The sequence below is a fragment of the Canis lupus genome, chromosome 17 (assembly GCF_003254725.2).
Source record: "Canis lupus dingo isolate Sandy chromosome 17, ASM325472v2, whole genome shotgun sequence".
Taxonomy (NCBI): domain Eukaryota; kingdom Metazoa; phylum Chordata; class Mammalia; order Carnivora; family Canidae; genus Canis; species Canis lupus.
In genome coordinates, this window is record NC_064259.1 from 8444193 (window position 1) to 8459276 (window position 15084).

Sequence of the window (15084 nt, forward strand, 5' to 3'; positions counted from 1 at the left end):
CTGATAGGCACTTATAGCTACAGCCTGTTGTTTGATGTTTCTTTATCAATTTAGATTCATTTCTGGGCTTTGTCTTCTGTTCCGTTTATATGTTTACTCATGTACCAAGATGCATTTTTTTCATTATGATATATTTTCAATACATTTCAATATCTAATAAGGCTTGTACCTACTTAATACTCTTCTGTCTATGAATTTTCTTGGCTATTTTTATTTGTTTTATAAATGACCCTGAGAGTCGCTTTGCCTAGATATGAAAATAATCCTGCTAGTTTTTTTTTTCTTACATTGGGGTTTAGTTACCTTTATGGATGAATTTAGGGGGAATAGAGTAATTGACATCTGTGTGAATTATCCTCTTGGTGAATAGGGTACACATGGTTTGCTTTTCTGTGTATTCAGTTTCCTTCGTATCACATAGGGATTTTTAAATGATAAAAAGCACACTTCGGGTGAAATATGGGAATTTTTTAATCTTTCTACTTAACCTGCAGCCTGTTGGGTTGAAAGATGTAAATTGTTCTAGTGGGAGGAGAGGGTCATCCATTCCCTGATAGGTTCTGTGAACCAAGGAAGGGAGAGGAGATACTATTTACCTGGTGCCGGAATTCACCTCAAGAGAAAGATTTTCTTCTTTGGAAATACTTAGAAAATTATTAATTAATATTTAATCTTCCCCCATTAAACCTTCATTTCTTTAGGGCAAGAGGATGAGTTTTCCTTTTGCTACTTGAGGTTTTAACCCAAATGTACCTACCAGGCTTCAGTTTGTCCAGATTGGGCAATTCACATTTACTAAAGAGATGCATTTTACTCTTTGTTTAAAACTGTTTTACCCTATATTCCATATTAATCATTTCATTTTTTAATTTTCTAACCATCACACTGAGAGTACAGTATCTTAACCAGTAAATCACTTTACTTTGAAAACCTCTGGTCTTAACTAATCACTAATGATTTTCAATGCTCTCTTTTTTTGTTGTTGTCGTGTTGTATTTTATTTGTTGTTTGTTTATTCTTTTAACATCTTCTTAAGTCTTCATGCTTAAGTTATCTTCATGTGATTTTGGACGCCATTAGGTTCTGCTTCTCGAAATTTTTTAATCCACAAATAGTATGTTGTGTTTTCTCTAATTTTTTTTTTTAAATTGTACTTTAATTTGCATGTGTGTGTCTTTTGGTTTGGATGTGCTAAGTTGATCTTTTTTTGGTTCCATTATTTATGTTACCATCCATTTAAAACAGGCCACTGTGGAATCTATCGTGAGGGATAAGATGCCCAGAAAGGGAGGAAGATGGTGGTTTTCATGGAGGGGAAGAAATACCACAATCAAAGAGGTAAGCGTGGAAAACAAAAGGGTGTTTCTACTTAGCTCAGTTAATTTTGGGGTTCTGTGTTATGGAATTTGTTTCTAGGCTTGTACGTCAGAGAAATAAGCACAGGCCATGATACTGAATTTTCACAAGCCAGTTCTGTGGCGAAGCAGTAAAGGCATCCTGGAACATGGGCAGAGGAAGGGCAGGTGTGGGTACAGAGTTGGGGTCACCTCCTGACCCCGTGGAGACCGTGGCCAATTCAGGAGGAATTCAATCTGATTAATTCTCTTTTTTAAGTATCTTCCTGTGGCTTGTGAGTATAATTTTTTTTTAATAGTAAGGAACTTTTTTTTTTTTTAAGATTTTATTTATTCATGAACAATAGAGAGAGAGAGAGAGAGAGAGAGAGGCAGAGGGACAAGCAGGCTCCATGCAGGGAGCCTGACGGGGGACTCGATCCCGGGTCTCCAGGACCCCGCCCTGGGCTGAAGGCGGCGCTAAACCGCTGAGCCACCTGGGCTGCCCTGCTTGTGAGTATAATTGTAGTGAGGTGATACTTAGAGTGGTAGACTAATTCTCATCAGTCCTTTCAAACTTAAGTGCTGTGTCTAAACATACATGACTTTGGGGTCCATGCCTATAAATGCCTGTACTTCTTTCCAGATCTCTGGCAGCCTCTCTATCTCTTTCTTGAGGCACTTTCCTTGCTTGACTTCCATGCCTCTGGCTCTGCCCCCGAGGGGGTCATTGAGGGTCGTCCTAGGCCTTCTTGTCTGCTTGGACAGCCTGCTTTTCCCTGGGCAGCCCCACTCATGCCCATGTTTTATTTCCAAACCAGACGTTCTTTCGTATTCCATGTCCATTTATCAAGTAGCCGGCATTGTGGACATCTCCATGTGGATGCTTCAGGACACTTCAAACTGGTCATTTCTAAGATTGAACTCACGGTATTTTTGTGAATTCTTCCTTCATTGGACCATAGCCAGAAAATAGTGCCAGTGTCCCTCCATGGGCTAGACCTTTCTTCTTCCTCATTTCCCACATTCAGTTCGTCACCACGTCCTATCCGTTTACCATCTTAAATATATCTCCGATATGCCCATCTTGCTCCAGTTCTACTCTGCCAAGTGTGGACTAGCTCCATCTGTCCCAGGATTGCTTCCAGTGGTCGACTGGTCTCTTCTTGCCTTCTCTTCTTCAGCCTCTATACCATAGCTGCACTGGTCGATTTAGGATACTGGTCCGAATTGTGTTATTCCTTCCTTAAAAGCTTTTGGGTTCCCAGGGCTCTCATAATTAAGACCAATGTCCTTAACATGGTTTACTGCACTTGTGTATCCTCGCCCCTGCATCCCTCTTTAGCCTTTTTTGTCATTCTCTCCCTGCCCTCCCTGCTTTAGCTTCACTGGCTGAAAACACACTCTGCCTCAGGACTTTTGCATATGCCATTCCCTTTGCCTGGTGTTCCTAGGACCCCCTCACTCCCTCCTTTACTTAATTAGCATCTCAAAAAGCTCTTTCTCAGAGGATTAGTCTGGGCTGCCCCGTCTCTGCTCTCTTAGCCCTGCAGGTGCACTTTGCTTTCATGCTCTCTTAGCCCTGCAGGTGCACTTTGCTTTCATACGTTTTGTCAGCATTTGTAATTGTATCCATATTAGTGTGACTATTTGATTAACATAGTCTCTTCCTCCTCAGCATCCTAAACTCCAGGAAGGCGGAGGCCACGTCTAGTTCTGGATATCCCTGGTGCCCGTATTGGACACAGGGCAGGGCTTGGCAAAGATTTGAGGGAATGCTGATTACTTTTGGAATATAGTATAAAGAAACCCCAAGCACAGCAGTCAAGTTGGTTATTATAATACTAACAGAAACTCCAGTGAGCTCAATATATTTATTCCATGAGTTCAATGAAAAAGTCTGGTGGAAGGATTTTATCAAGATAAAATTGTTTGATATTTTCTTAGCATACCTGAGTTTGACCAATTATTCCATTACCTTCAAGGAATGTAAACACATTAGAGCAAACATACACTTTGCTTTAGGTGACTTAAAACATAAAGGGCCTTTCTAGTTCCCCCACTGGAGAGTAGAATGTTCTAGAATTTAGCAGAGGGCTATTTCCTATTTCAAAGGCCTATTTGTTTTGGAGTATTCACATTGTCACCAGTTTGAATTAAGGTAGATGCCGGCATGAAGGAATAGCTAAGAAATTAAACATTTCTTAAACTGAAATACATTTATTTCAGATATATGTTTTTGAACTAGTCTAATAAAGAATTGTTGATAATGGTAGCTAACTTACCTCAGTAAATAGATTAAAAATTACTGGGCTTATTGTCACATCAATCATTTGTGTGCTTATAAAAAGCTAAAGAATATTTGGAAAGAGTTTGTACTCATCCTTTGTTAAGATGGTCACCCTGACATATTATTTATTTTTCTCATTTTATTTATTAACATTGAAAACATTAACCTACCTCCTGACCAAATGAAATGATCCCAAATAATGGGATTTAGTTGTACGTCCTTTGTCCTTGCGTGATTCTGTGATGACTTTCCAGAAAGACTATGGGGCTGGGGGTGTCTTCCCCTCCCTGGCCTGCGGTGGGCCAGGCTTTGTGCATCTGTGCAGCATCTCTGTGGTCCTCGCAGCAGTGTTAGGAGATGCTGGCACTTCCACAGGTGGGGAGACAAGGCTCTGGAAGGTTCCATGACTTGCCTAGGCTTCCCAAGCGAGAGAAGCAGAGCTGAGCCCAGATCTCATAGAGTTCCAGAGCTCTTTCCAGTACATCGGAGGAGCATTTTCTATTAAGAGTGTGTGGTGTTGAGAAAGAGAGAAGGCATCCACATTTTCCCAAGCAAAATATGGTGTGAAAATATTTTCAAGCGTTTCTATCAGCAATTATAAGAAAATATTTTGAAAATATTCGGGTATCCAAGCAGCCCTTGATAAAGCATTTGCATAAGCTACAGTGATTATGAAGTTTGGTTTGGTGCCACAAACACTTATGGAAAACAGACTCATTTCTGTCAAAAAAATTTTCTCAGCTTAATTGAATGCTTCCAAGCAAAGGAATAACTGGGACCTGCCATGCCTGGGGCGTGTAATGTTGGGGATAGCATTTGGGGCGCTGCCCCGGGCTTGTGGAACACCGGCTGTGATGTGCATTTACTTCTCTTTGCTACTCTCGTGACTCTTTCTTGTCTTGCTCTCCAGGAAAGTAAGCCAGAGCAGTGCTTGGCTGGGAAGAGCCACAGCACCGGGGAGCAGCCGTCACAGCTTAGCATGGCCACCAGGTATGGCACGAGTCCACGTGGGCTGGGACAGCCCCCTTCTGTGTCCCAAGGCATGGCAGGTGCCTGCCGGGTGCTCAGAGGTTTGCCGGATACACATGCAGACCTGGCCTGCAGCCCTGGCTCTGGATTTACTCAACGACCTGGAGCCACTTGGTTTCCCATGAATCAAATGGAGGCAGTTGCCCCCTAGATATCCCCCTTGCAAAGTAAACGTGATGCTTCAGTGAGGTCGTGTAACTAGAGCGCCTCTCTGGGTGCTGGTGTGTGGTGGCCCTGAACGTACGGAATCCAACAGAAGCGGTGAGGAGGAGGAGGATGATGACAAATGTGAACATTAACAGCAACGTGGAAAGAAGTTTCTTTCAGAAGGAAATTGCCTTTCTCTGTAGTTCAGATACTTACTGGGGCTTACGTTGATACTTTTCTAAGAATCTATATGGATTCACAGTAACTTGGCAACTGATAGATAACTATTAATGTTTTGTCTTTAGGTTAATCTGTATGGGATTTGAAGGCAACTCTGATCTGAATGCAAAGCCATCAGGCGTTGGTTATGATGCTGACAATGTATATTGACGCCGAGTGAGCTGATATAACACCTTTTACATATCACCTTACCTTTAGGTTCTTTCTGTATTTAGGAACCCAGGATTGCCTTTCTTATTTAGCCGGCAGGAAATACTAACGAACTAATGGAAGGCAAGATTGCAGATCTTAACCACTTTTGTATCGTAGAAGCTAAGCGAATGCCTGACATGTAGCAGGTACTTCGTAGGTGTTGTTGAGCTATTCCTGAATTGAGAGGTTTTTCCCAATACATTGTTGGCTCATAGGAGAGGCAGGCTTAGATTGCAGGTCCTCAGCCTCCTGGCCATAGCTCTGCATCATCAGCTATTTTATTTCTAGAATCCATGATGGGAAACAGAAGCCCATATAGGTAGAAGTAGGAAAAAACCCTGATTTCTTTATTGTTCTGTGTGTAGAAGCATGTAGACCTTTTCGAAAATGACTAAGAGGCCTCTCCAGTTCTTGGCTGGAATATTACTGGGGGCACCCTTGCTGTTTCCTTTGGTGGGACCCCGGCACCTGACCCTCTGCCCATCTACACTGGAGAGGGAAGTGGGGTTGGCTTTTCAGTTTTTTGCCCTCTGTCTCTGTCTCATTCTCTGGAAGAGGGCTTTTAAGCACAATTATTTGGGACCTTCCCAGCCTGGAATGTTGAGTGTACCTTTGCGTGAGCTCGGAAGGGAGAAGGCTGGTATGTTCACGATGGAGCGCAGGCTGAGGGTGTGCTGTCCTGCAAAGGGATGTGTAAAGCAGGCCAGAAGCCAGTGGACTTTCGGGGGGGGGGGTCATTGTTCACTCCTGTGAGTGGGCAGCAGCAGGCTGTAGACAGCAGACTTGGGAGTCTGGAGGACCTGGTTTGGAATCCTGGCTTTGGGCAAACTGGCTTCCATATCTGAGCAAAGGAACAGGTGTGATGTTCAGGTCCAGAGCAGCGGGGGAAGGCAGCCCAGGAGAGAGGTGACATGGTGAGAGGGGACACAAGCAGAGGCGCCAGCCCACCTGCCCTGAGCCTTTAAACCAGTGGTTTCGCTGCACTAGAAACATCCTGCTCTCTTGGAATTGTTTTCAAGAACGGTCTTTGTCCTAGCCACGATTTCCAAACACGAGAGGCAGCATGAGCAGGACGTAGAGCGGAGACTTTGTCAATCTTCTATGTGATCTTTGGTGAAGCCATCAGCCCCATAGTGTCTCCTCCTCCATCTGCAAAATATGGATAAGGATGTTACCAACCCCACGTATATCTGCTGATTTAATTCTCACAGCATTGTGAGGACAAAAAAGGAGACCTAGGACGCAAAACCCGACAGGGCCACACAGGAGGTGTGCCTGCGGTGGCTGAGTGAGAGCAGTCAGGAGGTGGTTCTGGGGTGGACCTGGCCCACAGTTGAAAAGGCACAGAACGTGGGGCTCTGGGGTGGCTCAGTCGGTTAAGTACCTGACTCTTGATTTCAGCTCAGGTCATGATTTCAGGGTCGTGAGTCCGGCGTCTGGCTATGCACCTTTGTACTCAGCAGGGAGTCTGCTTGAGATCTTCTCTCTCTCTCTCTTTCCCTTTCCCTCTGCCCCTCCTCCCACTGACAGATGCTCTCCCCCCCCCAAAATAAATAAATACATCTTATATATATAAAAAGGGCACAAAACATGACACTAGCTGGTAGTGTGACATGCAGCGGCTTCTGCTACTGGTCCTCTCCCCTTGGCAGCAGTCTCATGGAGGACCAGGAAGGACACTGGGAGGCCGGGGTGAGGGGACGAGCAGCAGGACCCCAGGGCGGCTCCTCTGGAGCTGCAGCATCAGCTGGTGAGGTGCATTTGATTTTCCTACCATCCGGTACCATCCTCTTCAAGTGTTGGCACAGATGCTGTTCCCAGTTCAACAGAAATCGTTTAAGACAATTCACCGTTCTGTGAGTTAGTCACGCTATGCTTCTTTCTTAAACCTGAAAAATGGAGCATTGACTCTTGTGAGGAGGAATTGAGATTCAGAAAAATATTACCATCAACTTCTTCGGAGAAATGGAAATCTTTGCATTTTTTCCTAGCTTCTTAGACGTTCAGCCTCCCCATTGGATGGGCACAGCTGACAGAGAAGGCGTTGGAGTGCTCTCCTCATTGACAGGCTTGATTGACAGAGCGGTTCCCCGAAGTCTCCTAATTGAGCAAAATGCTTGTCACCATACACATCATTAAAATCCTATTTGAGAAATGCGCACTGTGACAAGTGCTAACTTAGATGTTGTTCACAGCTACTCTTCAACACAGACTTCCGAGCAAGATGCGCCCTTTTTGTTGTGTTTTGGTGCTGCTTGCAGGCGTCGTAAAGCAGGCACCAGCTCATGGGCCATCGCAGGCCTGTGCAGGTGGCAGAGTCCCCGGATGTCACATGCTTGCCCTGAGCTGGCTACACCAGCAGCCAACTGTACAACTCCCGCTTCAGGGTTTGTTTCTGTTTTCCCTCAAACATGGGCTGCCGCACGGAGTTGGTGGTGGCGGTTTTCCTTTTCCTTTTTCCCCTTTCCCCTCCCCTCCCCTTCCCTTCCCTTCCCTTCCCTTCCCTTCCCTTCCCTTCCCTTCCCTTCCCTTCCCTTCCCTTCCCTTCCCTTCCCTTCCCTTCCCTTCCCTTCCCTTCCCTTCCCTTCCCCTCCCCTCCCCTCCCCTCCCTCTCCTCTCCTCTTCCTCTCCTCTCCCCTCTTCCTCTCCTCTCCCCTCCTCTTCCTCTCCTCTCCCTCTCCTCTTCTTCTCCCCTCCTCTTCCTCTCCTCTCTTCCTCTCCTCTTCGTTTCCTCTCTTCTCTGCTCTTCCTCTTCCTCTCCTCTCCTCTTCCTCTCCTCTCTTCTCTGCTCTTCCTCTCCTCTCCTCTCCTTTCTCCTCCACTCCTTTTCCTCTCCTCTCTCCTCTCCTCTTCCTCTCCTCTCTCCTCTGCTCTTCCTCTCCTCTCCTTTCTCCTCTGCTCCTTTTCCTCTCCTCTTCCTCTGCTCTCTTCTCCACTTCTTTTCCTCTCCTCTCCTCTCCTCTCCTCTCCTCTCCTCTCCTCTCCTCCTCTCCTCTCCTCTCTTTTCCTCTTTTTTTTCTTTCCTTTTTTAAAGCAGCAGATGGGGATTAACAGCAATGCTGCCTTTTTTTTCATACCCTCTGAGCAGAGACACACATCAGTCTGTTGTCCTGGGAGCTCTGGTTCACATCAGGGTTTCCTTTCACTCCACGTTGGTTGGTTGGAGCATAAACCTTTCATCTTCAGGGAGGGGCCTGCATCCTGGTTCCCACCTGGGTGCTTGTTGGGCCTGGTGGGCTCCAGGACTGCATCTTCCTGGGCTGGAAATCCGTGGGTTGTAGGTTCAGAAGAACCAGCATTGTTCGCAGGAGCCACGGGGGCCAGAACTGGAAAGGACTGTTGTTGGAACGTGTCATTTTAGAGACAATCCAGAGGCACCCAGAATTCTCCCCGTGTGAGGCCTTCTCTGAGTGCGGCTCGTGTCTCCCAGTCCGGTTGTTGCGGTTATGTGCCCGCATCCTGAATGTCTGGTGGGTGTGATGCGGTTTGTTCCTTTTCATTTTGAGATAAGGAAGTCAGGGCTGAAAGAAGAAACAATCTCTTTAGCGTAACAACCTGATTCCTGTGGAGTTTCAACCCGGACTCCTCAGGTTCTAACCCCTGCATCATTTTCACTACCTAGAGACGGCCCACAGTGTCATGGGTTAGAGTCATCCGCACGTAGCCCAGGCCTGCCACGAACCAACCAGGATTCTAGCCTACATGTGCTGTCCTTTGTGGACACAGTGACCTGTTCCCCTGGCTTATTCACCACAGCCACCATGTCCTGGTGATGGCCAAGTCTGCCTTCCCATCATAGGTCTTGTGATTGTTCAGAGAGGAGGCCCTGGGACAGCAGGAGCCAGGCTGTTTGCTGTGTTGACCGCAGCTGGTGCAGTGCAGTGAGCATCAGGTGAAAGAGCTCCGGTCCACAGGGCCACAGGCTCCCTCTTGTGGGACCAGGGCAGCAGGTGCTTAGGGAAGGGCCCCTCCTAGATGTGGACAGAGGCTCAGCTCCTCTTAGAAATAACAGAGAAGTGGATGCTGTGTCACGGTGTCCTCCCTAGTTTGGGACAGTCGTGGATTGCAGGGACTGCTCTGGAGTGAACACACAGGGTAAGAAAGCAACAGGCTGCATAGAAGGGGGGAGGTGGGGGCAGAACAGGAGCCTGGAGGACACGGGACGTGACATGAGCATGGAGAAGTCAGGACTCATTGAGGTAAAAATGACCCGGCCCCTGGCGTGTCAGTCTTGCATAAAGGGATGCCCCGAGCAGGAAGCTTGGCAGGAAGGTGTGCACCTGAGGATGCGACGTGCTTGCTTTTCCACTTAGCCTTAACAAACTTTTATTAACTTTGTAGAGTGTTAAGATGTTTCTGAAGGCAATGGCCTCAGGAAGCAGAGCTGACACTGCTGGGTTGGGGATGATGCTCCAGCAGCATTGTAATTGAGGGAACATCTAATTACTGATATGCTTTTTAAGAGCTGTTGAAAGAAAACGAGCCTGCTTCTCATCAGCATCCCCCAGCCCCTCACCAAACAGAGAAGTCTGGAGGAGTAAGGAGCTGGCCCTGTGGGTCCTGCATGGGCAGGTGAGGTGTGCAGCCCTTGCTCGTGGGACAGCCTGTTTGCGGCTTGTGGAGGAGGAGGACTGATGTCCTAGAGTTTCCTGGTTATTTGGAAATGTGTATGGAAATGTGTATGTGGAGAGGCATAAACTTGGACCTGATCGCCGGGGTGTGTAGAAATTTGGACTTCGCCTTCTTGGCCTGCAGCCTTAGACCCGCCACAGAATGTTTGCGAGCATCCTTGGCAAGAGGGAGCTTAACCCTGTTTATCAGGAAGAAGGAGCGTCTTGGTTTAAAATAGAGTGATGATAGCTAGTGAACAGGGAAGTGAATGAGGAGAGGCAGCCCCAGATGAGTAATGCAGGAGGCGTATGAATGGGAGTTAGCGAGCGTTCATTGATAAATGTAATGGCAGATGGTAAGTGACCACCCAGGAGACAGTACTCGGGAGAGACCCGATTGACTCTGTCATTGATTCCGGCCTAATGCATTTTTAATGGCTACCCAGATGCATTTCCTAATTGGTGATTACATCACTGTGTGTTCCAGAATAAAGCATGAATCATCCTCCAGTGATGAAGAGCACGCAGCTGCCAAGCCATCAAGTGCAAGCCACCTCCCTCTGTTGTCCAATGTCAGCTACAGGAAGACCCTCCGGCTCACTTCAGAGCAGCTGGTGAGTGTCTTGTTCTCTCGCCGTCTTTGTGGGCGCTGGCTGAGGCGTGGCCACCCAGACTCCGCGGCCTGGTGGTCCGGGTGCCCCAACCTCAGCACCTGGCCAGGCCGGCCCCTCAGCCTCGCTTCGCCATTGTGGCCCTAGAGGCTCCTGTTTTCAAGTGTTGGAGGAGGGCAGCCTGATGAAGCTAATGCATCCTTAGATGTAAATGACTGATAGACCCGAGTCTCCCAGGCTTTTTCCATTTTTAGAGAGATTTGTTAATGAGAGCACATCTCCTAAGTTGGGGGAGATTAAGCACTTGCAATGGGGTTTAGGGAGTTGCAGGTGGCCGGGGCCACCATGGTCACAGAGTCTTCTTCCGAGGGGGTATATCACCAATTTTGGTCAGACCCTTCTTTCCCTGGACCATGAACAGTCAGTGAGCAAGTATCTTCTTTGCTTTCATCCTAAGAATCAGTGAGGGGCCGGGGTAAGCTGTGATGACATTTCACAGGAAGAGGTCAGGGCCAGACCCCCACTAACACCACCAAGGCCCCGTCTCAGTGCCGCTGCATGGCACCTGGCTCAGGCCAGCGATGCCGGGGGGACCTGGAGTCAGGCAGCCAGCTGGCAGGCCCTGTTGGGTCCCAGCGACAGGATGCAAACCCGCCCAAAGGTAATTTGCTTTCCCGATCTGCTGTGAATTCCTCGGGTCTGCGGTTACTCAAGGAAACAGACCTCCATGCCTGGCTTTGTGCCCCCCGTTGTGGTCCGTCATATTTATTCATGGTGTAGTGTGTCCCGCGCCGAAGGTGGAGTTACTGTGGCAAGCCTGCCGGCCTGTCCCCCCACCCTGCAGGGAGTGGGCGAGCCGCCTTCCGGGGGCACCCCGTGGGGACAGCTGGGGTTCAGCCTGGCTGATCCTGGAAAGAACCATCCTCATCTGGAGGCAGAATGATGCAGAGGCCCAGGGCAGTGAGCGGGAACAATGACCCTGACCTAGCGTCTGGTGGAACAGAAGCCCGGTGGCCCTCGATCTGGGCCTTCCCCTATAGTGGACATGTGACTCGTGTTTTTCAGAAAAGCTTAAAGCTGAAGAATGGCCCGAACGACGTGGTGTTCAGCGTGACCACACAGTACCAAGGCACCTGTCGCTGCGAGGGCACCATCTACCTGTGGAACTGGGACGATAAAGTCATCATCTCCGACATCGATGGGACCATCACTAGGTGGGTGTGGCTGCCTCGGGGCTGTGGGCGAGTTCGCCTTCCTTGTGGGGCCGCAGGGCTCCTGTGGTTGGGCTCGTGGTGCGGCCGTGGAATCTTCCATCCTGGCCTCAGCAGCCGTAGTGCTGAGGGGCGAGGGGCGAGGGGCTTGCTTCCCTCATGCCCTTGCTCACGTGGATGCTCCCCAAGGGCGACTTCCTGAATGGCCTCTTCACTTTGATTTTGCAAGTCACAGACTTGATACGTAGTCAGGGAGAAGGTGCCCCCTTGTGTGGAAACCTAGCCCTCCGTGAACATTCTCTCATTACTGTCTTTCTGTCCAGCAAGTGAGTCGGGGGCTTGTTGCACATTTTATGAGGTATTTCTGGTCCCGTGAATCAGAGTGGGCTTTCCCCCCTTTTGTCATGCCCCTTTTAATGCGTTCTTTCTCAATTCTGTCTTTATTTAGATCAGATACTCTTGGCCACATTCTGCCCACCCTGGGGAAAGATTGGACCCACCAGGGCATCGCGAAGCTGTACCACAAAGTGAGCCAGTAAGTACTGGGTGCTTGCCCCTGCCTCCTGCACTCTGCGGGCGCACGACACCCTGAGCGCGGAGCCTGGACACTGAGCGTGGGGGCAGTGTCCATGGGGTGTGGAGGACACTGTGGGTCCTCATCCTGCCAACTCCCTCAAATTCAAAAGAGGAAGTGATAGAAGTCTCCAGAATTGTTGGCCAAGGGAGGATGGCAGCGTTGGGGCGGGATTGAGATTCATTTCATACTGAGGCCCGTCTCCTCAGGTGAGGTGAGGTAGTGGTGCTCTGATGCCAAGCGATGTGGTTTGGGCTAAAAGGTACAGATTCCGGGCAGGTTTTGGCTGCAGTGCTCACCTTGTCCAGGGCCTGGGGGGTGGGCGCTCTGCTGTGTTGCTGCCGCTCAGGACAGCACCTGCTCTGGGGCCGCACCGGCTGCGCCTGGAGGTGGGCTAGGTCGTAAACTGCTGTCGTATGTCAGGCACCTCTCACCTTCACTTACTGGCTTTTCAGAGTTATTAGAAGAATTAATATCATGAGTTCACTCAGGAGTGCGTGGTCCACATGCCCGTCGCTGCTTACCGGAGGCAGGGCACCTTCCACCCCGGTCTGCTCAGCCCCACGGCCGTTGCGTTCACTCTGCCCTGTCTCCAGGGTCAGGGCCCGTCTAGGTCTCTCCCTTCCCACATTGGCTTGTCACTGTCTCCATCTTCCTGTGGACTCGGAGTCTCCCTCATGAGGGAAACCTCTCTTCCAACGCTTCTTGTTCTCCAGCCACTTGCGCTGGAAGGTGCCCTGGGCCAGCACAGGATAGCCCCACCTTTCCATGGCTGAGGAAGGTGAGGACTTATGTAGTGAGTGGAGGCCAGGTTGGAAAACCGGCCCTGTGGTTCCCAACCTCATCTGTCACCTCTGGCCCACGTAGGTGACAGTTTGGGGGGGCGATGGGCATGCAGAGCTCTGCAGGTAGTCTGTGAGCACAGATGAATGAAGTGAACTCTCCTGCTCCTCTTTCCCTCGCTTATCCAGCATTTATTGAGTGCCTGTTGTGTACCCGGCCCAGTGACAGGTACATGACGTGTCAGGAAGCAGACACGGTCTCTGGCCTCCTGGACCTCACGTGGCAGTGGGGGCAGGGTGGCTGGATGGTGCCCCCATATCCTGGTGGGATTGAGAGCCTCCGATTTCTTAGATGCCTGGCTCATGGGTTCGACCTTACTTTCCAGATGTTCTCTTCCAAAAATGACAAAAGTAGTTCATGCTTCTTTAAAAAATTAAGAGAAATAAGAAAAATGAGAGAAACTTGAGAGTACGAAGGCTGTATCTTATTCCTCCCAGCCCTGCCACCAAGCTGATCCATTTCCCAGAAGTGGAGCCATCGTGAACAGTTTGGTTTTCTCTCCTGGTGTACTTAAAATCCACTTCTGTTCTCGCCATGCCCCCCACCGACACACACGTCCGCCTATGTTATTGAATAATACGGCTTTCTGGTTCATTAGATGGAAGGTTTACCTCATTCTTCAGTGCTGCACACGTGGTACGATATGGATAAAGCGTGCTGTATTTCATTCGTCTTCTGTTGATGAACACAGGAGGGAGTTTCCAGTTTTTTTCACTATTTCCAAGGCTGATGTGCTAAGTGCTTCCATATAGTGTTTATTATGTATGATGAGCCTATAAATAAATGAAGAAGGCACAGGCACGTAGGGAGCGACTGCTATAAAGTGGATTCCCAGAAGTAGAATTGATGGTCAGAGGATGAGCACATTTGAAGGCCTGATCAATAGAACCAGATTGCCCTCTGTAAAGGTATGCCCAGTGTGCAGACCCGCGGACGGCGTGTGTGCAGGTCCCATTCCCCACAGCCTCACCGCGGCTGACCTCTCGTTTAGAAGGATTAATCTACTGAGGAGCTGCCTGGACTTGCGTGACCCTGGAAATTGCATCTATTTTTAGTTGGAAGAAGCCCTCATGAGTCAGGATCCCAAGAAGCTCACAGCCTGAATCATTTTGGGCTTTGGAACAAACATCTACTCCTCTCCTTACTCTATATTAATTAAAAAAAGGGCACAGTTGCATTTTTCCCCCAGAAAAAGATATCTTTTTGGAAGGTAAAGTAGGGTAGCTTATTAGAGAACACCTGAGCATTCTTTGCTTTGATCAACGGGCGGAGGGTGAGTGAGGTCTGTCGGGGGCGGTCTGATGAGTGCAGAGTACCTCCTGTATTTTCATTTTGGTCGAGAGGAAGGAGCTTGACGTTTGTTCATTCACTGGGTTTGACGTGTGTCCTCAGTGGCACCAGACAGGCCAGTGATGTTCTGGACTTCTGGAGCAGTTGGAGCGTGCACACAGCTCGGCCGTGGCCTTCAGGCTCCCTGCCCTGCCTTCTGCTAGGCCCTTGTTTTCCGAGGTTCTCCCCAGACCTTGCTCTCATCCAGGCTGTATTCCACGCTCCACACTTTGTTTTCCCATCTTCCCACCTGTGTTCAAACGATGGCCTCTACCTGACATGCCTGTACCTCTGATTTTTGCCTCCACATTTTTCAGCTTGTGGAGCCCTGGTCCTCTCGGTGCCTTCCCAGGCCAGAGCTGGTGACCCTGGGGCAGCTTTTACCTCCTTACTGACTCCCAGAATCTTGGCCTAGCTTGTTGGAGTGCAGGTCCAGGTGGGGCTCGCTGTGATGCTCCCGTGGCTGGCTGTGGGTAAGAATGAACCCCTGTCCTGGCAGTGTCCCACGTGCTTCCTCCTCCAGAGCCCTGGGTGGCTGCAGCAGGACAGGTGCGGGGACTCGGGGTCATTGCTTCAGCGTCCTCCCGTGACGGCCACAGGCCTAGGTAGAGAGATGTTTAGTGTGCTGGAGTGCTAGCAAGGTGATGCTGCTTACTGCAGGGTTTGGGGACGGA

At 49.1% G+C, this 15084-nt stretch overlaps 1 protein-coding gene across 10 annotated transcripts in view; it reads left to right on the plus strand.

Annotated features, from left to right (window-relative positions):
- Positions 1 to 15084, plus strand: part of LPIN1 (lipin 1) — a 131800-nt gene that overhangs the window by 99589 nt on the left and 17127 nt on the right. For all 10 annotated transcript variants that reach the window (XM_035700478.2, XM_025454638.3, XM_025454635.3 and 7 more), the window contains 5 exons: positions 1246 to 1338; positions 4535 to 4614; positions 10330 to 10456; positions 11519 to 11667; positions 12113 to 12199. In XM_035700478.2, coding sequence (XP_035556371.1) covers positions 1246 to 1338; positions 4535 to 4614; positions 10330 to 10456; positions 11519 to 11667; positions 12113 to 12199 — 536 coding nt within the window. The remainder of the gene's footprint in view (positions 1 to 1245; positions 1339 to 4534; positions 4615 to 10329; positions 10457 to 11518; positions 11668 to 12112; positions 12200 to 15084) is intronic.